The 24,910-nt window shown below is 45.6% G+C and overlaps 1 protein-coding gene across 1 annotated transcript; it reads right to left on the bottom strand.

Moving 5' to 3' along the window:
- Positions 1 to 337: 337 nt before the first annotated feature.
- On the bottom strand, positions 338 to 24,402 carry LOC142591441 (arylsulfatase B-like). Its single transcript, XM_075703769.1, is given in 10 exon segments — positions 338 to 379; positions 381 to 814; positions 3,007 to 3,300; positions 7,963 to 8,089; positions 10,104 to 10,223; positions 12,873 to 12,983; positions 19,528 to 19,640; positions 21,044 to 21,216; positions 23,555 to 23,763; positions 24,328 to 24,402. Coding segments are annotated over 10 exon segments (1,698 nt in total).
- Between the last annotated feature and the right edge of the window lie 508 nt (positions 24,403 to 24,910).

Below are 24,910 nucleotides of genomic sequence, written 5' to 3'. Positions count from 1 at the left end.
AATGTAGCGATTGAGAAACTGTTGAAGGGATGTTTTCAAACGCGGCGTGTTGCTTTGGTTCGTAAGTGCCGTTTGTCTTCAGAGCCGGCTTCGCTAATACGTCCGGTATTACGTTAGATTGTCAATTGCTCTTACGAACACATTTAGCAAAAAACATTCCTGTGAACACCCGTCCATTTTCTTCATCAAGCCGTAGTCCAGCCGCCGAGCAGCCTTGGCTCACTGCCGGCGCGTTCCTATTGGGCTGGGAATTGAATCCGTCATGTTCCTAAAATTTCTTTTAACGCATACAGCTCTCACAAAAGTTTATGATACAACTGCGGTGCTATATTTCTAATCAATAAAAGTGCTTGCCCAGATAAACTTACTTCCGGTAGTTCTTTGGCCAAGTTGTTCAGCTCGCACGGATCTTTCACAATGTCGAACAGGAAGACAGTGTCGTTGGCCGAGAAGTTCTTTTTAGTTCCTCTCCCGCACGTAAGTGTCGCTCTCTGCCTCCATCGTCGGGGAAACCTCAAGTTCTTCGTCTTGTAAAGCTTCCTCAGAACGCGGGCAGTTTTGGATTGGGCGAGAAGTCGATAGAGGTCCGCGTAAGGAAGGCGGCCACCCGGGGTTTGGTAGCGGTCGTTGTTGACAGCAGTGGCGTCGACAACCAACTTATACCGGGAGTTGCGAATCGCCGCCACCGAGAGCTCGGCCGGGTAGAGGGGGTCAATGTTGTAGAGCATCTCGCCACGTGGCGCATGCGATCCATACGAGAGGTGCTGCCACATGTCGACTCCGTCGATGTCTCCTAGCCTAGTGGCATCGCCGCCTGAAACCAGTACGTGCGCCATGTAAATAGAGAAAACAGAGGCGTTGCGCTTGCGATTAACAATTCGCGGGTTAGTGTTCTTCGTTAATTAATTTGCGCTCGCTTATGGTATTATTGTGTTCTCTCCGTCACGAGTTCATTCCGCTAGTGCACTGCTCCGTTGCTTACTATAGTAATTTGCCTTGCAGAACTTCTAAGCGAAGCTTTCCTTGTCAGTATCACTACTCTGGAATGCTCATCTGTGTACGCGCATTTTGTAATTTCTGTGTTACGAATGAAGGAACATCCAATTACTGCATTGAAACAAAACAAACAACGAAAGCGAAAAACTAGAGGTTCGTCGCATACAAAATTGATTGAAAGGACCGACGAGAGCATGTTCAAGTCTCACTTGTCCCCTGTGCCACTGCCCTACGTGACCTTGCACATCAATGTCTGCTTCATGTGCGTCAATGGTGAACTTCCGACACCAAGGCGCACATATTACACGCCTTGGGGAGCAACATTGTCATTGGAAGGTATTGTGGCGCCATGGTGCCCGTAATCGATGAATGACATCCCTTGCCTCCGAGACCTTGGTGCACACATTTCTTTGGTTATACAAACGCGCACAAAAGCGCGAAGCAAGATGATAAAAAAACAGTTGAAATGCTAAGTATAGCTTGCGACAGAATATGCAATATTTCATGGCTGTACCTCTCAGAGGTCCATGTTATGCATACAAGGTTTACACAAGAAACATGACAAAACCAGTGCAGTAACTATGTATATTTTGTTGTAGCAAATAATTGAGAACAATTGCGAAATAAGAGGAACTTCGACGCTCTACTCTTTGCTCGAAGTCACAAAGCTCATTAAACATGAAAAATCTCGTAGTTACTTCTACTCTTTGTAGATATTTCAGGGGAATCTTCAGAGCACTTTCACAGTGTCTGCACTGTACATTATATTTGTGCAGTGCTGCAGCTTGTTATCCGTAATTTTTTGGTCTCTAGCAACTGTTTGCCGCGCATAAGTTAGTGTTCTGAGCTCTACACGCCATTCTGTTCTATTCTTGGTGACTCATTCGTATGACAATGGAAAAAATTGACACGGCATCCCGCCCCTCAGAAAGTGGATGTCAGCAAAGCTGTTGAAAACAACCACTACAGCTGCTCAAAGGGGTATGCAATATGCTTTATTGCTTTAGAGTAATGCTATAGTAATGGCAATTTAGAGTAATGGTAGCAATGAGTGTAATGGTAATTTTGGCAGCACGCCGCCGCTGGTCGTATTGCCGTTGCTTTTTCCCTTTGCCGCTCCGTTTATTCGCGTTGCTTCTCGACAGTCCTATGTGTTGCATACCCATAGCGTTACTACAACAATGAAATTAGTTACTAGGCTGGTTCTTTTATATACCAAAGGCTAGAGACGTCACTCTTTATGTCGCAAGCTGGCGTCGCCGCGAAAGCTTACGCAACAGTAATCTTTGCCGAGAAACGTATGCGGGGAGCGCTACTTGCTTCGCATTGTTATCAGGAGCACCTTATCAATTATGTGGTTAGGATGCTTGTTTTGTGCTCGTTCTTTAATAAAACCAATGACATTCGGCATGTTGTAGGCGAAATTCCAAAGAATGTATGCACTTTTCGCTTCACTTTTGTAAGTGCTCGAATCCTCTGCCTTACAGGGGTACGAGCCACTGCTCCTTCCCAGCACGACCACCGGGATTGGCCCTTCATCTTTGCTAATGGACGCGGACACGAACAATGCCTACCACCGAGAGGCCAACAGCTTCGCCGTTAAACTGCTTAGCGCCTTAAGCTGGAAATTTTAGCCAACAAGGCACACTGCGAAATGCTTCACCTTATCTTAACTTAAGGAACTCAGAAATAAGCACGTGCTAAAGAGCGCTACAGCTCCAATGACTACCGTGAGAAGCATTGAATTTCGAATGCATGATTATTGCACGCAGATGGTTCCAGCCGAAGCGCTTTGTCGTGGTTGCCTGAAGGCGGCCTTGTTTGATGGAACGAAATCAAAGGGGGCTTCAGCATTCACGTAGAGGATTAGCGAGTGAAGATTACGTCACATTGGGATTGACCGATCAGCAGTACGACAAACCAGAACTATTCTGGAAGACCGTGCTTCGCAGTCGTAATAACCATTGTGGGTTTCGAGAAAGTGGAAAAAAACGCTAATCTAAAACTAACCTGCCACACTGTACAGTGTGGTGAACAAGTCGGTGAAGTGCATCAGTTGGTTGGACACTCTACGTTTCCGCTTGAGTAGAGGACTCCAGACAAAAGCGGGTACCCTGGTCGACCCTTCCCAAACCGATGTCTTGGTTCCACGCAGCGGCCAATTGAAGCTCCTGCTGGAATGGCCGCCGAACGGTGTGCCCCCGTTATCGCTGGTGAAGACCACGACGATGTTCTCCAGCATGCCGGCTTCTCCGAGCGTCTCGAACACTTCGCCGACTGACTGGTCCAGCGCGTCTATCATTCCTGCGTCGAACAGATGACGTGTACGGTGTGCCCGTTAGGCTCTATAGGCAAACGGCTGTGCCATCTCCGTCACCGACGGATTGATAGAAGGAAGTTAGGTGCCATGCGGCTGCATAGCTATATACTCGGCGGCATCGACGCATCTGCCATCATTCTTGAAACTATACTTAACGCGCGCAAAGTGAGACACCGAAAACAATTATACAGGTAAGTAATGTAATGTTCAGTAGGCTAGCAAGGGTACCAGGATTTGCTAATTTGTAGTCAGCATCTTGAGGCTGTTCAGGAGTGCGTCTGCCTAAGCCTAGTAGTCAGAGCTGGACTGGACCATAAAAAGAAAATTGACCGCCATACAAGTAAGTTAAGCGCACAGGATATGTATTCTAAAGAAATAAACACCACCATACGAATGTCGGTCAAGTGAAGAGCAGGAGTCAGTTTATTCTACCTACAATAATATAAGAATTTAGGATTCATTGAATAATTTCCATGGATTAACGTCTCAAAGCAAATTCTGAGTCTATCAGAGACGGCATAGTACAAGGCTCCGGAGTTCTTTGACGTGCACTTAACACCGACGTTCTTGCTTTTCTTGTCCATAGATATGCGGTAGCCGTGGTTGGTATTCGAGCCCATGACTTCGTGTTAGGCAGCAGGCAGTGCGGCAGGTAAAATTTAAATTACAAGAAAGCTTTGCAGCAGCTAGAAACTGTACCTTGAGTTATGGAACGGCAAAGGCAAGGGTAATTTTAAAAGTTTCCTTTAAAGAGGTAATGTAAGTATCCGATATAATAGTTGAAACTAAGAAAAACAAAGTCCGCAATGCAGTTCTGGTGATGAGTAGATGACATAACAGGACGTTTATTAGGTACAAAAATTACATGTTTGAAGAGAAATGGATCGAAGACAGTCATAATCATGACATTTCCATATTTTCAGGCTCAGTGTTTAGTCAGGTGACTCAGGACGCAGATAACGAGATTGACGAAAGGAGCCTTTGTCCTGCTGTTGACAAAAACAGACTTATTTATATGGGGATGATGTGTGCTACTATTATAACTTTTATGCCGCTACTTGAACGGCTGTTGGCACTCGTCATTTTATTGTTTGCATCTTCTGGATGTATTTCATAATGTATATTATGACGTCATAAGCGCACGTTAAAGAACCTCAGGTAGTCGAAATTATTCCGGAGCCCCCCTCTAAGGCGCGCTTCATAATCAGATTATGGTCTTGGCACGTAAAACCGCGTAATTTAATTTCCCAAGCCCCATTATTTAAGTAAAAAAACTTGAGCGAAACGCCATCATAACCGTAAGTTAAAGATCTAATACTTCGTTAGGTGATCTTGTGACCACGCACAGACAATAGAAACCGAAAAGCAGCGCTATAACCATATGAGAGCGACATGCGCAATCATCAAAGCATGGGCCTATAAGTCAACTTTGTTCAATACTTATAGATGATAATTTTTAGGCTTCACAGAATTTTAAAGAAGGCCTGTGGCAGATAGCATAATTATAGTTCCCGAACTGCATTATTCGAAGAAGCAGACAATACTTGCACGAGAAATCAAAACACATATTCTAGTAACAAAAAAAAAGCTCACTAATTCACTTCATTGATTACTTTATGGCCCATATTGCATTTACGAATTGTAGCCTGTGAGTTTGTAAGGCTTATCGGCTAGAATCATTTTTTGGGATCACATAAGTTTGAACGTATTCATCGTCAAAGGGTGCAACGAAATGCATGGGCGTTCCAGTCACTTTTGGGCTTGAATGTTTAGAAAAGTGCTCAGTTGAAAAAGTAGCTGGAGCAGTGCATTTTCGCCGGAAGTTAGATTATGCGTATTTTTAAACTTATGCTATCTATAAAGTTTGTGCCCCACGCTCACTGGCTGCTAATCGTAAACTGCAATACGTGCAATAAATAAATATATTCACAAGTAAGTGATTTCTTGTCACTGAGTCAACGGTGTTTCGGCTTCTCGTGAAAGTAATGTCCAGCTTTCTGAACCCATTGCTCAAGGACTACTTATTATGCCATCTGCCACAGGCGATATTGAAAAAAAAAGATCACCCCTTATACTACTCACCGCACAGTAAAGTGCTGTCGCTAGCAATCGCGTACATCTTAGAATATATACGACAGTATTGGTGAGACACACCACAATCAGGTTAAGCACGCTTTCTTGTTGTCGTAGAATTCTCGACAATGCTTAAGAAATTCTGGATACTGTAGGCACGTCTTGCTTCTGGAGACAACATGACAGTAGCGATAACCTGGTAAAAACGAACGCCGGCACTAATATAACGACAATAAAGGGCAATCAATAGCACTTATATTTCACCGTAAACTCCAGTTCATTTTCGGCACGAAACGTATCAGCCGTAAGTGATTGCTTGTCTTCATTTATTTGTGCAATGCCATTTGTTTCTATAGTGGCGCTAAAACTTGCAATCAGGTAAAACAAGCATGACTATACTGACACGTTACCTAATTATTAATCACCGGTCATTCTATCAATCAGATTTGGTAGAACTGTTGCAAGATTACTTCTAGTGAAATGAGTCGCAGACTCGACCAAGGCCCTTACTTGATCATTCCAAATTTGTACACATACACCTAATTAAGAAATAACTAGAACTTACTATTGTCCATCGTTAAGATGAAAAGAAATTTAAAAAATGAGACGAAATTTAGGCAGTACGAGTGTGAAAGTTTTGGGAAAATTACCCAGTTCTGAATCTCAGCAACTCAATTTTCCACAGAAAAGAAAGTGCAGGAAATCTATATGCAAAAATCGTATGAACAATGCAAAAGAGAAAGTACGCAGAAGTCGAAGCTATACGGCCGAGAGAACAGACAGGAATACTAGCCTGGCGCAAGCACGTAACAAATTTCCGAAACACAGAACCAGTGCGCTTTCTCAGAGATGTCGACGCCCGTATGCTTGCGAAAATGCCGTTTGACAGGCCCCTCATCTATGCTAACAGTCGCGCAAGTATGAGCTACGAGGCAAAACCGTCTTTCAACCAGGCCGCGCACAGTAGACCATATTGAGCGCGATAGTACTCTTCGTTCTGCGCTGTATAGATGAATTTGTGGGCAAAATACAATGTATGACTTACTGGAATGACAAAGCTGCCGTATGCTTTTTTTTATGTTCTGCGACGGTCCTGGCGGAGCATGCATGAATGGAATGCTTGGTGAACGTGTTTGTGAACGAAGAATTAAGTTGTCAGTTGGCGCTCCTGAGGCGCGCCTCGTCTTTGTCATTACCTCTCCTGTGAAGTTAAGTACAGACGCTTCTGGACATGAAATTCCAAATAAAAGAGCAGCTGGCAGGTAGCCATACAAAGTTTCTAGTAACTCTGAAATAATTTGGAGGAATTTAGCCTACACGTCATGTAGTGCCAGACAATATAAGAAACATTAGCACTGTCTCCGTTTCGGTAGAGTACGTAGAGAGCTTGGTTTTTGCCAAGATCAAACGTGTTTGTGTTAAGTTACATTGCACAGCTAATGGCATTTGTCATGGTATAATGTATTCCGGCAATAGCTGCGAAGGAGAACCGATCGGGCATGCGGTGAAGGTAATTGTCATATTGCCTAAGCTTTATGAGAGGAAATACAATAAATTTTTATATATAGTGGCGCAGTTGAGAGTGGTCGAAAAGTCCCCAAGGCTACATGGTGCGCTGAGATATGGTAAAATTGGCGAATTTACTTATGCGTCGTTCAAGTTACTGTTATTATTTAAACGAATTTTCTTGCATTTCGGCGCCACCTAACAACCTTGAAACCCTTTCGACCAAAGGCACCGTGTTGCAGCCTATACTGAGACCAAGTGCACGTATCACGTACACGAATCTTCTTTCGCGCCATTTAATCCAACAACATACATCTTGCTCACCCTAGGTATCAGTGACCATTTTCAGGTTTTTTTTTTTTTGAATAGCACAGCTTGTCATAGGCCATATTATTGTTAAAGAAATGTGACCAGTGTTTGCTCGTGAAGAAGTTGCATGAGCGGCCGGTCAGACGTATCGTTCATAACGATCTGTTTGTAATCCGTGGGCTGGTCATTTAATTCCACGGCGCATCTAATCAATTTTTCCTTCAGGCCGCAAATGGGCTCCAAATTTGCTAAAGATTGGGGAGATGAGATTACTTTTGGGAGATGATTTTGCCATAGCAATGTGCATCTAAAGGTGAGTGGCGGTACTAATAAGAAGAGCAATTATAACGATTATACTAACTTTTTAACCGAAGTAGTTATACATCATTCGTTATGACTTGGTTGAACCTCGTCGTCGAAAAAGTTCAGAAATGCTTCCGCACTTTCAATTGTTGACGCCACAATTTTTCAAAATTCTATTTCTATCGAAAAATCAGCTAGTGTCACATTGGGGCACGAAAATTAATAGCCTAAGCGTGAAACTGCTCTCAGCTTGCACATATTACTGACATGGCTGTTTCCACCTCAGTATTGTGTTTGCATGATCAAGCTTTATGTTTATTGATGTACGATTCCTTTGGCTTCGGCTCGTTAAACAATGAGTCGTTCATAGTCATCCAGGCGTGCATTTTTCTGTGTTGCACTTTGTCTACAGAAGAAATGCAGAAGCAAGTGTATATTTTGGGCCTTTAAATTACCAGCAAAGAGAGTCCTCCTCTTCTCTCCAATGTAGGAAAACTTGTCTACGTTTTCTTGTGGTGCCTGGAGGGCTTCAGGGCCTCCTGACCCGTGCGGTGCCTGGTGGCTCAGGACAAGGAAGAGTGGCTGCGATTGAAAATAAATGAACTTCTCATCTCTCCGGCGTCAGTCGAAGACGTTCAGCATAATGCGGTTGTAGTCTCCTCTAATCAATCAAGATCATTTCGTGGCAGTTTAAAGGAGTGTTAAAAAAAATTACCGAATCGGGCTAATCTATACCGAATAATATTTCGTTGTCTATTTTAACTTGTAAAGCCAAAAATAAAAATGCCCCAAGATTTCGTGCCAGGAGCTTCGCACCGATGACATCTGCGCCCGGCTTCAACTTTCGGGGAATTTCAACGGAAATTGTTCCTTTCTGGTGCAGGTAAACTTAGCGAGTGATGCCATGCCGAGCTATTTTCTTTTTTTGAGTGCATGGTAGCTTTGATAAAAACATATTTCACTAACATTTCTCAGACGTAATAAAGACCTATTATGTCTTGAATACCTGACAGCATATGCAATGTTGGCATTCCCGAGAGCTTTTATGTTTAGATAACGAGCGTAGAATGCTATATAATGCTCTCCCTGTAAAAGCACACGACGAGCCTGTTAAGTTTGAAGAAGTGTACCGGCATGTGGTCATCGACTCATATAACATAATGCATGAGCGAAATAGTATCATAGAATTCACAGGGGGGGAAAGGCTGTTGCTCTGTTTGCACACACAACCTCCACTGCAGTGCTTCGAAATGAAGGCCACAGTAACATATGATTCGCTCTTTTCACAGCGGCAAAAAGTTGCACTAATTTACCAATGACGCGCCTCTTTGTAACGTTCTAAGGTATTGCATATATTAAAGAAAGTTCACAGCTGCATTTCCTTGCATGTTCTGCTACATGACTGACGACAGAGATTATGAGGGAGGGCACTTGCTCACCTATTTGTTAATTTCATAAGACTCAGGTTACTCCAAGTCGGGGCATTCCCTAACCACGCACTGTTACACAGAATATATCCAGGGATACAACTGACCAATATTCATGAACTATGCTCCGAGCTAGCTAACTTGGCACACATGCTCTGGCGGTGCCCCGCGTTACGCGACCGCGATGACGTCACGCCGTCCAGATACGAGGCTGCCCTAAGCAGCCCCGATCTCGAAGCACAGTAGTGGGCTGTACATTGGGCCCGCGACGCAGCAGAGGGGCTGGCCTTTCTGGAACGACGTGGGAGCGGCCCGATACGTGCTAACGCGCGTTCCGAAAGACCTAAATAAAGTTTTGCGATACCATACCATATCCAACAGTTTAACCCTTGTCTGGAGATTCAAAGCGTTTATATTATTCTCTGCCACAGAGGCTTTCTGTGCAGTTAGCCAGCACCGCGATCGATTGGGCCATCCTTGCTCTTCAATGACGTTGCAACTTGTAGCCGTTTTACTAGCCATCGGTTTGATCAAAATTTCAAAGAGGCCGAGAAGTGGGGACGTCATCATTGATTCTTTGGTGGCTCATACATGCATTGAAAATGCCGCTACAGGACAAGCGTACGTCTAAACTAGCGCCTAATAAAAAAATTTACTCGAAATACGGTGTTAAAAACATGTGGCATGCCAGTGGATTCCACTATGGGTTATAAAGCAATGGAAACTGCGGTGTGGACGAGCGGAGCCTTGGTAATATTCGTTCAAACTGCTGAGGCCCGCATCCGATCTATTTGGTCAGGCATCATTGTTGAAGGGTTCAGTGCAAAAGACGTCACTCGGTGAGTGGAAAACAAGCACGCAGAGCTCCGATTCTAATGTTTGCCACTCGCCGTGTCCCACTTTTTTGCATTGCATATTCGAAATATAGCTCCTATTAGGAGCGACCGAGTACAGCTCCGGCTTGGGGGCTTGAAGGTTAAGCTCGTTCGGAGAAGTGGGGTGCACATCAAACTCAAGAACAAAGTCGCAGCTTCTGCACTTGGAACACACGTACCTGTTAAGCATGGTTTTAAATGTTTTTTCTTGCTACAGTGCTGCCGCCCATCGGTTAAAATATAACTACCAAAAAAGGAAGCACCAGTAACACCTATAGCTTCAGGTTGCCTCACCTTTTTTCTGTTGCGAATCAGGTACTGCGCCCGTTGAGTGTACAGCGTTGTGGAGTATTTTCCATCATCCGACCACCGGGGCTCCGTTCCGAACCAGAAGTCGTGACCGGTGTGGTTTTGCTGCGTCACGAATTGATTCATGATATGTAGGCGACAAAAAGTTAGTGAGTCTAAGATGCTCTTAGCACGCCTGTGAAAAAAACCCTGCTGGAGTTTGTAATTACGCGGCTGTTATAATGTACTGCAAAATTGAGATGCACGTTTAAACATCTGAAAATTGAAAGAAGTATGCTAGAAATTCACGTATGTCGTGGTTGACACCTGCAGGGTGGAGGGAGTTTCGTGGCCCGAAAGATCGGATATCTTTCTGATGGCCTAGGAAAGTGGTTGGTTAAATTCTAGGATATGCCAGAATTGTCCTTCAGCTGCGAAGCTTTCTTTCCGAGGAACTACTACGAGTTTACTTCATATGTTGCTGATACTTCCAGATATTGGTGATGTTGACTAAAAAAATATGCTGAATAGTTCAGAACCATGGGGATGTTAAAACAGTTCTTTTTGTCATTGTCATGCGGAATCCGGAAGCACGCAACTATGTGTGTACCGATTCAAAATACGTTCCGATGTGGTCGTTGCTATAGTATCGGCATGTGTTATTGGACAGTTAGATGAGGTTATGCTAAAGCTGTCAAAAACAGTTTGGGTCAAGCTGCTACGCGTCATAACTACTTCCAGTCCCCGAAAAATTGAATGAAAGTTCAGTTAAGTTTCTGTTGATTTTTTATGCATTTGAAGAACTTTTCGTTGAAATTAAATGCTGTGCATGTTTTTGAGGAGGAGTTATTCTATACCAATTGGCTGGCAATTTGTCAAATAGCTCAGCGTTCGCGGTAATGGTCTCGCTTGATTTTCACCAATGTGCATCGATAGCACGATCACATGTAACGCTTAGTTTATATGGGAGACGCGCATGTGACAGGTGCCTAATTTGTCTCTTACCGAGTGGTGTCTGAAAATGCTCTCGGTACTTTTAAATAGCAAAAGCTAAAAGGAGAATTTCGGCAAGAGGAATTTCACTCGCACAGTAGGAATGGAGAATTTTATAGCTATCTTTTTTTTACTAACACCAGTGCTACAGGACATGTACATATGCCCCATGCATAATGCGTCTTTTTCTGAGTGATGTCGGGAAAGTCATGTGGTTCTTGCAAATAAAAAGCTCAAGTTTTGAGCGAATTTTTGTGAAACAAATCCTGATTTGTCCAGAAGGATAGCATAATTTTATTGCTAACTTTTTATTGCTAACAGACAACAGCTACAGGACATGCACTGATGACAGATGCGTATTGCGTGTGTTACTGAATAGTGTCAGACGTTACGTGCCTGTCTTAAGGAAACATGAAGGTTAACGTGAATTTTTGAGAGCGCAATTTCGATTGGCCCGGTAGGAATGGGGAATTCTCACACCACTTTGTTGTTTTCCATAGACGCCAGCGCTTCCCAGAAATGTAAGTGTGCTATAAATTGAAATGCGACTTCAAAAAACATTCAAAACTGTTGCGCGAGGGTTCCAAACTCATGTGAACTCCCACTTCACGCTGCCCCACAAGAGGAAAAACAAACTGCGTATGATGCAAAAATAGAGCCGCAAAAAGTTGGGTGAAAACCGTCAACTGTCTCGGTGGTTCACTTGCGTAACACGCACGCACAGATTCCCGCATAATTAACTATACAGCGCAAGCGTCAACCAGACGCTTTATCAGCACCTTACGGCGGCGATAATCTGCCACATTGGAAGTAGTGCGGGTAGACGCACAAAGTACTTGCAAGTGCAAGCGTCGTCACAGGTAGTGAGGTCACGAAACTTCTGCTTTGGAAAGGAATGCATCGTCTTGAAGGAAACAGTGTGATATGCGACGCTTGCGCTGGTAAGCGCTGTGTGCGCATGCGCGTAGTACTGTCAGTCTCTCAGATCACCGCCGTATAAGGCGCTGAGGGAGTGGTCGATGTTGGCGCGATACATAGTTAAAAAGGTGGCAGTTCTGGCTAGTTGGTATTCTATACCAACTAGCCAACTAAGCTAAACTACTACTAAACTACTAAACTGCCAACAAAAGCACGTTTTCCGCATTAAACTCAGTTCGAAGTAAGCGCTTGTCTGTGTTTCTTGTCGTCCCGTCTTCGTTCACGCTTTAAAATTCTTAGAATTTAGTTAAAGATGTGGGAGGCTGCAGAGTCAGCTTACCATCTGTTTTAACAATGATGTACTCCGCTCGGACGAAAATTCCCTATTGCTCGCATGCGCAGCGGTGATTGTTTTACACAACAACGGACATAATTCATGCGATAGAGAGAGGAGGAGTGAGAAAGGCAGGGTGGTTAAAAAGAAGGAAACATTCACTTTGCTAACCTACACTTACGAACCGGAGAAGGGGGACGTAAACGGATAGGAAATTAGAGAAACAGAGAAAAAAGAACTCAGCTAGCCAGTTACTGACGTTATCAATAAATATTGAAGTAGTTGATTCTCCTGGCGCACAGTGTACTAGCCAAGCCCGTGTATTTCATTTCAATCCTTTATCCTCTTCACTCAAAAGGTAACGAACTAAGCTTAGGAACATTTTACAGGGACAATTTCTTGCAATAGTTACGAAAAAGGGCTCCTGCTTCGGTAAGTGTAGGTAGAGAAAAATCATCTCTACAAGAAGCAACTAATGGAAGTTTCTGTGGAGGCAGAACGGAATACATGGTGGCATCGAGTGCACTTACGTAGGTCAGGCTGTGGGTGTAGTAGTCTTCCTCACCGTTGTAGTAGCCATAGAAGCTGTCGAAACCGCGGTAAGTCGGCGTAACGCTTGTTTTGTAGCAGCCGAGGTGCCACTGCAATAGGGATAGAAGTGAGACACTTGCAAATATCCGATTGCACGCAAGTTCTTCCTTTTATTCGCACCACCCATCTGCATGATGTCAAACATTTACTGCAACTGGATGGATGATGGAACGCGGAGAAGCACACCGAAGGACAACCACGCTACAAACCATGTAACTAGCTCTTTTGGCAGGAAAGAAATGTGATGGCAGGTTCATGAACAAATATGTACGGCACATATGTTACTACACTTATGAATTATGTACAGGCGCCGGAAATTCTAGCGGAGACAAGGGAGCCCGTGGTAGCGCTGCCTGGAGTGTGGCCACCGATGCATTGTGAACTCTAGCGGCTCAGACACTATCGAAGCGATAAGCCTGTTTCACATGACGGGGTTGTCATCAGGCCGGAAGTGCGACTTCGTTCGCATGCTATGGAAATCGCAGTAGCAGGCGTAACCCCCCCCCCGCTCTCCTCCTCCTCTTCTGCGACTACGACCAACTGGGGCCGAATATTATAACGGTTCGGCAGGCGATCCGTTCCCTTGGCCTCACGTGATCGGCCAAAGTTTTGCTTGCGTCCGAGGCTGTCAGACACAGCGGGGTGGCTTTATGGTGTGCCCTGCGAGTTGGTGGGGAGGGCCAAAGGCCCCGCCTAGGTGACGGCCAGGAGTTCCTGGGTCCTGGCGGCATCCTCGGCCCGCTGGACGGCCCATAGTTGATCCTCGAGGGCGGGGCTGAGCAGCGCGGCTTCCCAGCGCGTGCGAAGGCTGCTGCTAGAGGCCTCGTTTTCTTTATTTTTATCTATCCCTCGGCATTCCCATAACATATGCTCCAGAGTGGCTCTGGATTCACATGGTTTGCATTTGTCCGTAGGATATACATCCGGATATATGATGTGCGAGAGCGCAGGATTCGGATACGAGGAAATAAAAAATAAATAGTCGCTATGAAAGGGAAAGAGAATATGTCATTTAAAAAAGGCATGCAGGTGAGTGCCATACCTTCGTAATTCCTAGCGTAGTCCGCAAAAGGTCTTCATAGAAAGCCGGCAAAGGCGGTGAAAATGATTTTTCGTCATCTCTTCGAACCCGTATCGCGCTTCCAGCCATGACCGACTGATCCAGCCATACTGATCCAGCCATACTGATTCCAGCCATACTGATCTTGTGCAATGATTTTCACGGCGCTTTCCTGCACTTTCTTTTTCAGCGCCTCAATTTCTTGCGCTAGCACCTGTTGTGTTTCTTTCAGTGCCACATTCTCGTTTTTTACTTTACTGCATTCTTTCTTTAGAGCCTCGAATTCTTTGTTTATAAAGTCCATGCTGTTCTTCAGCTCTCTTAATTCTTTGCGAAATTCGCGCTTCATGTCAGCAATTTCAGTGGTCATAATGCAAATGTCAAAATCAGGACAAAAAACAGTCAACACAACGAGGCAGCAGAGGCAGCAAGGTACGTAATAATGCACTTTGAAAAGAATCGTAAAATTTCAAACCTGTGGAAATAAGCAGTACGGTTCAGAGTGCGCACTGTTTGCTGCCTCCGCTGCCAAGTGACTGCGGTGGTCGTCTGGCGGTCCTTTTAACGGGATCTAGGTGGTGACGACAAGGTCACGGGTTGTACGTTGATTCAGGATCCAAGCGACGATGACAGGGTCACGTGGTTGTACGCTGATCCGCTTCTGCACTGTCAGTGCTGCTGCGCTCAGGACGCAGGCGCCAAAGATGCCCGTGACGAAAATTCCGAGGTGGTGCCCAGCGATAGCTCCGAGAAGGCCTGTGGAAATAAGCAGTACGGTTCAGAGTGCGCACTGTTTGCTGCCTCCGCTGCCAAGTGACTGCGGTGGTCGTCTGGCGGTCCTTTTAACGGGATCTAGGTGGTGACGACAAGGTCACGGGTTGTACGTTGATTCAGGATCCAAGCGACGATGACAGGGTCACGTGGTTGTACGCTGATCCGCTTCTGCACTGTCAGTGCTGCTGCGCTCAGGACGCAGGCGCCAAAGATGCCCGTGACGAAAATTCCGAGGTGGTGCCCAGCGATAGCTCCGAGAAGGCCTGTGGAAATAAGCAGTACGGTTCAGAGTGCGCACTGTTTGCTGCCTCCGTGCCAAGTAACCGTGCTTCTGATGACGCCGCAGCAATGGTTTCACATTCATCCACGTAGGGATAACAGTGCTCCTTGAATTTTTTTCTGAATGAGTCACATAATACCATACTAATACTACTAATACCGTAATACCGGAACATAAGATTAGATTGTACCTTGAGGCTTTCCTTGCACTTTATTACTTAGGTCAATTAATCTAGCTGTATATTGCACCTATCGGCATGATCTCCCATTAGTCTAATATGGGCTGTGTACATGACTAGATTAACAAATTTGGTTGTTTGCTTTAATTTCTAGCGAAAGAGCCATAACATCTGCTCCAGTTGCATAGGTTTTTTGCTGAAGAAGGTAGAAACACACGCATGTCGACGAGATTCGTCGATAGTTCCAAAAGCTTCCTACTTTACGCTTGTCACTACAAGTACAATATTCTAGAGCGCTATGTTGTTATTAAACAAACTAATGTACCCCTAAGAACGCATTTAATGTTTATGATGAGGCTACGTCGCCGCTGTACGCTACAAACTTTGACTTAGGCTTGTTGGTACAGATTCACAGTATACTAGCAGCGCGAGGCAGAAGACGAGAAAGAGGACAACGCCCATGTATGTTAACATGCTACGAAGCTAGAAGTGACTGCAGCTCCTAAACAGATTGTGATGTCTGTGTTTACGCCTTTAAAAATATTCAGAGAGGGCTTGCAAAGAAAATTAAACCGCACGCACTGTGATGAAAGAAACAGCTTAGCACTAAGTGTGATGTGCACAGCACAATTTCCATTCCACATTCAGTAATCGCACAGTTAATTTGCGGCTTCCTTTAGAGGCAGACGTGACGAGAGCTTTCGGGTTGGTGCTTGCTGCAGCGTTTAGTGCAATAATATGACTAGGAGCAGGCCCCGACATGCGGAATTACGAGCAATATACACATATCATTTCTTCGGCACCTGACGTCAGCATGGGTAGCGCGAGAATCTCGCTTCGCTGACACGACGACTTCGCTGCAGCGTCATTCCGAATAATGCATACGCGGTGAGGGTAGCAGTAAGAGCTTGTTGATAGGTCATCTTGTAATTAGTTACAGCGCAGGGAGAAGGACCGGGACATAGAAGGCACATAACACAGCATGCTGCGTCGAACGACCGGCTGCGAACATCTGTGACCGTCCGCCATGCCCTCTAGCACTGAACTTCCGAAACCGTTGTTGCACACTCCGAAACAAATTTAGACATTAAATCGTAAAATTGCAAAGCACCCGTATTATTTGCTCGTATCAAAGACAGATGAATTACATCATAACGCATAGGCATTCTTATTAGATCTGAAAAAAAAATCATGCGGCGTGTGTCACAAAAACTGGCAGCAAGCAACCCTGTGCATGGTGCCAGCCACATTGTTGAAATCGCAGTCGTATGAAATCGGCCCTCAAAATATCGCACTGTGCCGCGTGCGGCTGCATCGATGTTTTCTATCCAGTCGAAGTACGTGAAACAGCCTATAGGTAACTTCCAAATCCGCTACTTGTGCTGGCAACACTGTCCAAAATAAACACAGGCGGCTACGACATCTAGGCCCCCAGGGGCTCTTTCTCTTGGTGCTGTACCCAAGTTTCTCGTTTGTGGCGTAGAATCGATGCGTTTCGTCAAAGTCGAAAGAATCCTTGCTGCCGATTTCTTTATTTTTGTCGCTATCAAGGATTTGACACGGAAATCTTGGCCCTATGCGTTGAAACATCCAGCGCTTGCCTTGGGAGCAGCATCATTCCTTTTTTTTTTTTTACTATAATCAGCCTTCAAAGGAAGCCGTAGGTTCAAAACGCGGAGGTGCTTGTGCGTAGCGAGCCTCCGAAAAGGTGCTCGCAACGCACAAGCACCAGACAGTAAGGTACGATACTTGACTGTTTTTAACCTTCGAAGGCAACTCCGCACTTTGACTCATATTCAGTTTCACTTTCAGTTTATTATTCTTTAAATGCAATGCATTGGTAAGATGCAATATACAGATGAGGGTCCCGAAGACAAAGATTGCAACGGGACCCTCGGTCCATAATAACAACGGAGAGATGTATTAAAGAAGAGCAAGCTAACTAAAACAAAATTGCAGTATATCGTATCACCTCACAATATATAAGCGATAACGTCTGTCGGGCTTTCAGAAGCTAAATAAAGTAGACTACTTGCGCCAGACATCCCCTCGGGTACAGATTGTGGTGTGCACGCTACCGGAGGTATCTGTACGTCAAATTAACGCACAAAGAGCGGTTGCGGCCAAGGATGAGGCTATATGGAGAGTGAGCCGAGAGAAAGGTTTCAAGGTTGACGAAGCAAACAGGAAGGTGAGAAGGTATGGTGGTTTTCAACAAGATGGAATGTAGCTCAATCACACTGTTGGCCTAGATGTCGGCTGGCGACTTGCTGGTCGCACGATTGCTCTTCCATAGGTGCTGTAGATGCCAGGGTAAGTAGTCATGAAGAGAAATGCCCCTTAGGGGGACCTCAGACTAGCATCACCGTTACTAACAGAAAAACGGGGAAACGCAGAAAAATTGAGCTCGCCGTGCAGCAGGATAACTAAGCATGAAAAGCGGTAGAAGATAGGAAAATTGGTTAGAGATTGAGGAGAAGTTAAATGGAGGAGAACAAATAGGTGTGCATGCGGTTACAGAAACACACCTTGAGTACTTGGAAGAGCTACTAATGATTGAAAATTGTGTTTTAGGAGGGTGAAACAGAAATAAATCGAAAATAAAGGGAGGGGGGTCGGAATGCTTACACATCATGGCGCCAGAGTAAATCCAAATTGTATAGAGCATCTTTGGCTGGCGTAACGTAATTATGGAAGGGAAAAACTGGAAATAAATGCATCAAGAAAGAGTAGAATTCCTAAGCGCTAATATTAACAATTTCTTGAATGATGCCGAAATTATCCTGTTAGGTAAGATGGATACCCACATACCGGATCTAGACTTATATCAGCAAGGGGAAGTTAGGCTAGATCTTTGTGAGCAATGTAACCTCGTTATCGTGAATAGTGTGATAGCTAGATCACATGGGAAGTCGAAAATCGAAAATAGGCAATCGACTAGTTATTACTCTCTGACGACAGAAAGAATTTATGTTAAATTGTGAGAAATGTTAATTGGTGAGGAAGGTTATAGCAACATAGTGACCATGAACGAATCATTTTGAAAAGGGAATATGTAGAATATGTAAAAAGGAGTGAAGAATGACCAGTTCAAATTTGAAAGCTGAACAAATAGCAAATTTAGTCTCAAAAGTCGAAAAGAACTTGGAATATGGCCAAGCAATGAGTGCGGATATAGTGAGCCAACTGCTGACGAGATAAATGAGGAAAGAGAAACAACACACTTGTTCACATGGAAAAGGGAAACCGAAAAGCTGGTGGGACGTGAAAGTACGAGGAGCAATCACCGAATGACAGAAAGAATCACGATAGCATATGAAGGGGGGGGGGCAAAAAAAATCCACAGTCGCCTTAGGATCAGGTTAATAGAAAATGAAAAATATACCGGGAGAAAGAAACTGTGGTTGAAATGCTGGTTCAAGCAACGATTAAAGGTGAAAGTGAATGTTGGTTGTCAGAAATACGCGAAATAAACAAGGCCGCACCCATATTTTGGAACCACATTACCTTAATACGCAGGAAGCCTCAAACAATAGGACATATCTTAGTCGAAGGTGGAAGCAAACTTGAAGGGAACACGGCATTAAATTGCATCCGAAACATAACAGTCGATTCCATTAAGGGCAATCGTGAGGTAGCTTCCTAGTAAACAAAGGAGCACGAAAGAGAACCAGTAGAAAGGAGCTAGTATCCTCTGGCCTCCTTAAAGCCATTGGGTTCAGAGATAGCAGGGGGGAAAGTGAACACCTCAGCAATTGAGGGCGATTGAAGGTTTGGTGGCAGAAAAGTAGGGACACCGCAAAGAACGGAGGCATACAGAAACAATTTTCCCTATAGTGATTAAGAAAGTTTGACACTGAGAATTCTTTGTATGTATCTTTTCCAAGAAAGGTAGGTAGGATATTGGGCAAAATAAGAACAAGGTCTTGATGGCGCAGCCCACCACATCGTTTCAAAGGAGACGCTCATACCATCCATCCATCCACAGCGAGTAGGCGGAGCGCCCGGTTGGTCACCTGCTGCGGTTCCCCCCCCCCCCCCATTTTGTGCGCCTGCTTGCACGCTTCATTACTAAGAGCCGCGAGTGTGCGTTACCGAGATACAAACACGTGCGGCGAAGGGTAGGAACCATAGCAGACGACGCGCGACGCTTTTCGGCAATTGCTTCGATTGCGTCTGCGCCTCAAGACTTTATAAAGCACCCGTGGTGTCACAAGTGGCCTCACTATAGTGGCCCCAATTTCAAATAAATGTCAGTGGCTGTGACTGTGTGCACCTTCAACGACTATGGACAACACGCACCTTTCCAACCAGGTGAGTTTCGTAGCCGAGTTGTTTGAGGTACTGCGGCAGAATACGCACGTCCTCGGGGAGGCCCCACGGCTCTCCAGCATTGAGGGGTAGCCCTTGCATGCCTGATGCACAAAAAGAATAAGATAGACGGCATTTGACATTCTTACAGCACCTTTCTCAAACGTTTCACTAATTTATACGGCGCCGTCCATTACGCTGAAAGCTTTCGTTACTAAATGCCAAGCAGTCCTAAATTCATGACTGTCGCTGTGAATCTTGTGGAACGTTTTCCATCACGTGCGGCAGTGACTTAGGGGCTAGGGCGCTGCGCTGCTCAACTCGAGTTCAAAGAATAGGCCGCCGCCGTAGCGGCCGCTTTCCAATGGCGCCGAAGTGGAAAAACGCTCGTGTGTTTATGGTAAAAAAAAAGACAAAGGTACTAAAATTTAACTAGGAGTCTATGGCGTGCCCCATATTCAGATTGTTGTTCTGGCACAAAAAACTCCAAAATTTCATATTCTCGAAAATATATCTCAACCGCTCTTTTTAAATAATTAGCCCCTTATATGGGCACAACAACCTTTTCAAATATTCATTCTTTATTTGCCCTTTTGCCTATTCCGTGCGTACAACTAATGTGGGTGTTCTTGCACAGTGCTGAGCTGTACTCCTTGAATCACGATCAAGTCTTGCTTTGTTATCAACTTTCCGTATACTGCCGAGAGTCATTTTTCCAACGTAAGATCCGTTTTCTCTCCTAAGGGGAAATCTGTCGTCTATGCCCGCACCTATTTTCGTAACTTTCAGCATTTTCTAAAGTAAAATAAAAATTATTGTCCCTGTACAAAAGCTTCAACAACACAACCACTCATTAATTTCACCGCCTTAAAACACGCATACAAAGCAATATTGAAATATCTTTGTCAAAAACAGCGGCAGAGAGTAAATCCGTGTGCATGGTTTAGAGTATTTCATTTTGCAAATTATGTCTTTTTTCTTTGTTTTCCTTTCTTTTGTGTCTGAATTATGTGTTTTCTAAGGTTTTCTGTGAGCCCTTCGCTCATACGTGTGTCATATATAGGTAAGGCACGGAAAGACCGGCACAATAACATACCGACACAAACAAACCACGAGGGTTCTGCCCTTTTGAACAAAATATAGAAAGCCAACATGCCTAAACGTCCTTCCTAACGTACACCCGTGAGCAAAAGTATACGGACCACAGGGTCGCCGAAAAAAAACTGTATTTCATCGTAATTAACATGCATAAACTGAAACTGACAAGTGCGCTGGACAATTCGTAATGCCAAGTTTTGAATGCAGTCTTTAATTTCAAGCTGCATTCGCAGACAGAGGAGAAATCGAGTTTTATCGTGCAATCCCTGGTCCGTATACTTTTGCTCACGGGTGTACGCCAGTTCCTATTGAAATGCGTCCTCGCGCGTATGTTTGCATATCGCTGCGGCGCATCAATGGTTTCTGTCCAATGTATGAGCAACGTTGAAATAATTTCAGTACGAATTACCTGTGCGTATCGGATAACGGCCAGACATGAGAGCCGATCTCGAAGGCGTGCAGCTGGGCTGGGCGTACAGGCTGTTCAGTATGACGCCATCTGCCGCCAGGGCGTCCAAGTTGGATGTGGGGATTTGCGAGGACCCATGAAAGCTGACGTCATCCCAACCCTGAGGAAATGTCCTATTTAGAATTGATAATGACATGAGTGACGAGCGACAATATACGTGTTTACATAACCCTCAATAAGGCCTTTGGGAGCTGCTTCTCGAAACCTTGTTATCTCATTTACTACGGGTCTAGCAAAGCGCATGTTAGCGGCTCTTGCGCAGTAATCGTAAACTTATAAAAATTTAAAATGAAATGAAAACAACGTTGATATAACTAGAACCCGAAAATACATCGTGAGCGTAAACTTGCTTTTTTTATTTCCTGATTGCGATGTAATTTAAGACCTACGGTGTAACGGATGCATTGCGCTCTAACGTAAACAATCGCATTCGCAGACACCTTCATCCTGTTTCATGCTCCTAGAGTGGTTTTGACGTGAGATAATAAAGAAGCTTGATAACCAGAACTCTAGTTTCGCATTAAGAGGCGGAAGCCTGGACGCAAAGACAAACTCCTTCATGTGACAAAGCTGTTGCATAAAGCACGCCAGTCTGGAAGCCGAGTTAAGCCAGATAATTGCGAGACTGCTCTGTGTTAGCGAAATAAAGAAAAGAAATGACTTTATAATTTTCTGCGCAATAAGCTACGTCACGTGGCGGGGTTTTTTAAAACCAAACGTTCCTTGCCTAGTTTCCAAGGATCACGTAGCTGTGTGGCTGTGTGGCTGCGTGACTGCTCCGTGTTGACGGGTTTATCGCTGTCTCTGCCGAAATATTTGGAGACATGTATGCCGAGGATATGGGAATTAAACAACCCTCGTATGCTGACCAAGTATGCAGGTATAATAGAATAGTTATTATATTACCTTCTCACATAAAGCATGAACAAAGAATGTCGGCTCACAGGCCTCTCTAAGGCACACTGCTTTGTTAGTGGAATGGCGAATTATATTTACCTGGGTCTTGGACTTATTTGATTTCCTTTGAATTAGCTACTCAGCGTTGTTTTGCATTTTTCTGTGCATCTGGCCAACGAGATATGCCAATCGATGCCCCTCACAAGGTACACTGATTGGCATATGTTGACTCAAGAGGGGCATGTGATCTCCGGTGGTCGGAACGCCGTACAAGGAAAGTGCTGTAGGCTGAAACGTATGGTTTGAGACGGGACACATGGATGACTTTGTTAGGGGGCACTGAAGATGACGAGCGCCATACAGCTCGGTGATCTCGGTGAGCTGGCGGGAAACCTTGTAGGGCTCCAGAGTAACCGGAAAGAAGTTTCGAAGACAGGCCAACGTGATGGTGGCAAGGGGTCCAAAGAAGAACCAAGGAGCCTGGTTCTAAGTGAGCGGTTCTGTGGCGGCTATAGTAAAACGCCTTTGGAGTCAGCTGCAAGGCCGAGAGATGATCCGTGGAATGCTACGAGTCATTTGAGCACGAGCAACAGCATCGCGGGCATATTCTGTAGCAGCGTGCGGAGATAATGGAAGTAGTGCCTCGAAGGGCAACGTGGGGTGGCGTACAAATAGGAGATAAATGGGGAATAAGGGGGCAGTATCGTGGCGGCACGAATTGTGTACGAATGTCACATAAGGCAAACTTTTGTCCCAATCACGGTGATCTGCTGAAACGTACATAAATAGTGTTGGGATGAGCGTGCGGCTGAGGCGTCCTGTAATTCCGTTAGTTTGCGGATGGTGGGCGGTGGTTAGCTTGCGACGTGTGAAACATGGGCGTAGAATAGCGTCGACAAGTTGTTAAAGAAAAGACCGACCGCAATCTATCAGTAGCTGCCGTGAGTCCCACAGTAGAGGACGACGTCGTGAAGCGGGAAGTCTGCAACGTCCGTGCTGCAACTGGTCGGCAGTGCCCCTGTGATGGCGTGTCATATCGCGTAGTCAGTAGCTACCGCAATCCACTTGTTCCCCGAAAGAAAAGCCGGAAATGGCCAAATGATTTCCAGGCCGATGATGAAGAACGGAGTAGTTGGAACGCCTATAGGCTGAAGTGTGCCGGCAGGCTGCAAGGACAAACACTTGCTGCGTTGGCAGGACTCGCAACCAGAAACGCCCTGGCGCATTGAAACGTAAAGCCCTGGCAGAAGAACTGAGGCCGCACGCGGTCGTAAGCATGGGATACTCCGTGGTGGCCGGCTGTTGGGGCATCGTGGAGCTCGCGGAGAAGAGTAGAAAGCTGGGTCACAGGTACTATGAGCAGAAGCTCAGGACCGTCAGAGATGGTATTGCCACGGCATAAAATATTGCCAGGGAGTACGAACAGGTGTAGGGTGGCGTGGGAGTAGTTAGAGCGAAGGCAGTGGATGTTGGATCACATGTTTGCATCGCTGAGCTGTTGCTTGCGTATATCACTCAAGTCAGAGACGGCAAGGACGCAGCTGTCGGAATCACTGGTAGTGGAATCGGCAGGAATCCACGGGGTGGCGTGACCGGCAGTCGGCGCCCTGGAGCATGGCGTCGAACTTGTGAAGGATATCAAAGATGTATTCTTGAAGCTTTAGCAGCCAGTGACCAAGTAATGCAGTCGGGTCTTTGAGGGACGACAGCCAGCACAGCGCATGGTGATCCGTGATGACTGAAAAGGTGCGGCCAAAGAAGTACTGTCGAAATTTTAAGACAGTCAAAACTAGAGCAAGGCATTCGCGTTCAGTGATAACGAACTTTCACTCTGAAGGGCAGGAGAGGTGGCTGGCGTACGCGATGACGCGGCCTTGTTGCCGGTGCGCGAGGACAACGCCTATGCCGTGTCCACTGCCGTCAGTTCGTGCTTGTGTAGGCGCTATGGCATCAAAGTGAGCCAACATGGTAGGAGTAGAAAGCAATCTGGTGAGCGTATGGAATGCATCGCCTTGTTCAAGATATCATAAAAATGCGATTTCTTTTGTCAGGAGCTGTGTTAGTGAGCGGGCAATGTTGGCGAAGTTCTTGACAAAACGACGGAAATAAGAACAGAAGCAAACAAAGCTGCGGAAGCATTTGTTTCAATGCGGTAAAGAGAAATAAAATGTTTCACGACACGAATTTTCTCGGGATCAAGTTGGACGGCACGAGAACTCAGACGTTGGCACAGGGCAGGAATTTTACGACAGCCATAAACTACAGGCGTTTGCTAATCCTACGAGCGAAACCGAACGGGTTGCTAGTAAATCGCTTCGTGAACTCACGATCCACTGCAGCGAAAGGCACATGATTTGCCAGTCGGCGACCGTGTTCCAGCTTTGCATAGTGCGCGGCGTCATGTTGGCGTGCGGCGTCCTGCGGCTGAGTCGCTTCGGCGAAAGTACGAGCATTTTGGTCCGCCTCCGTAACTGTCTTGGATAGCCGGCTGATTTGCGACGCGCTCAGCTTCACGAATGCGAGTGTTAGAGTTCGCAGCGTACGCCGCGAACGCGCGAAGGCATTCTGTTTCAGGCTGGCGTTCGAGATTCGCCCGTCGACGTCGTTGCCTTTCTCTGCGGCTTAGCGCAGCAGTTTCCTAGTTGGCGCCGTAGCTAGCGAAGCAGTAGGCGGCATGTAAGCCCTGCTGATGCATGTTAAAGCTGCGCTCCGTAGCCGACGAGGCGTCACTGACTAATCTGACGCGAAAGACAAACCACGTGCGGAAAGCGTCGTCACCTCAACAGAAAGCCGACACCTCCTGCACTAGACTACGCCGCGTTGAAGCCTCCGCCGCGCTGAGACTACCGAAGCGCTCACTATCGGCGCTCGTTAGTATCATGATGCAGTACTTCGTTTCAACACTCTTAG

This window comes from Dermacentor variabilis, chromosome 8, assembly GCF_050947875.1.
Source record: "Dermacentor variabilis isolate Ectoservices chromosome 8, ASM5094787v1, whole genome shotgun sequence".
NCBI classification, from domain to species: domain Eukaryota; kingdom Metazoa; phylum Arthropoda; class Arachnida; order Ixodida; family Ixodidae; genus Dermacentor; species Dermacentor variabilis.
Note: the sequence above shows the minus strand (reverse complement) of the source record. Positions and strands in the feature narration are given on the sequence as shown.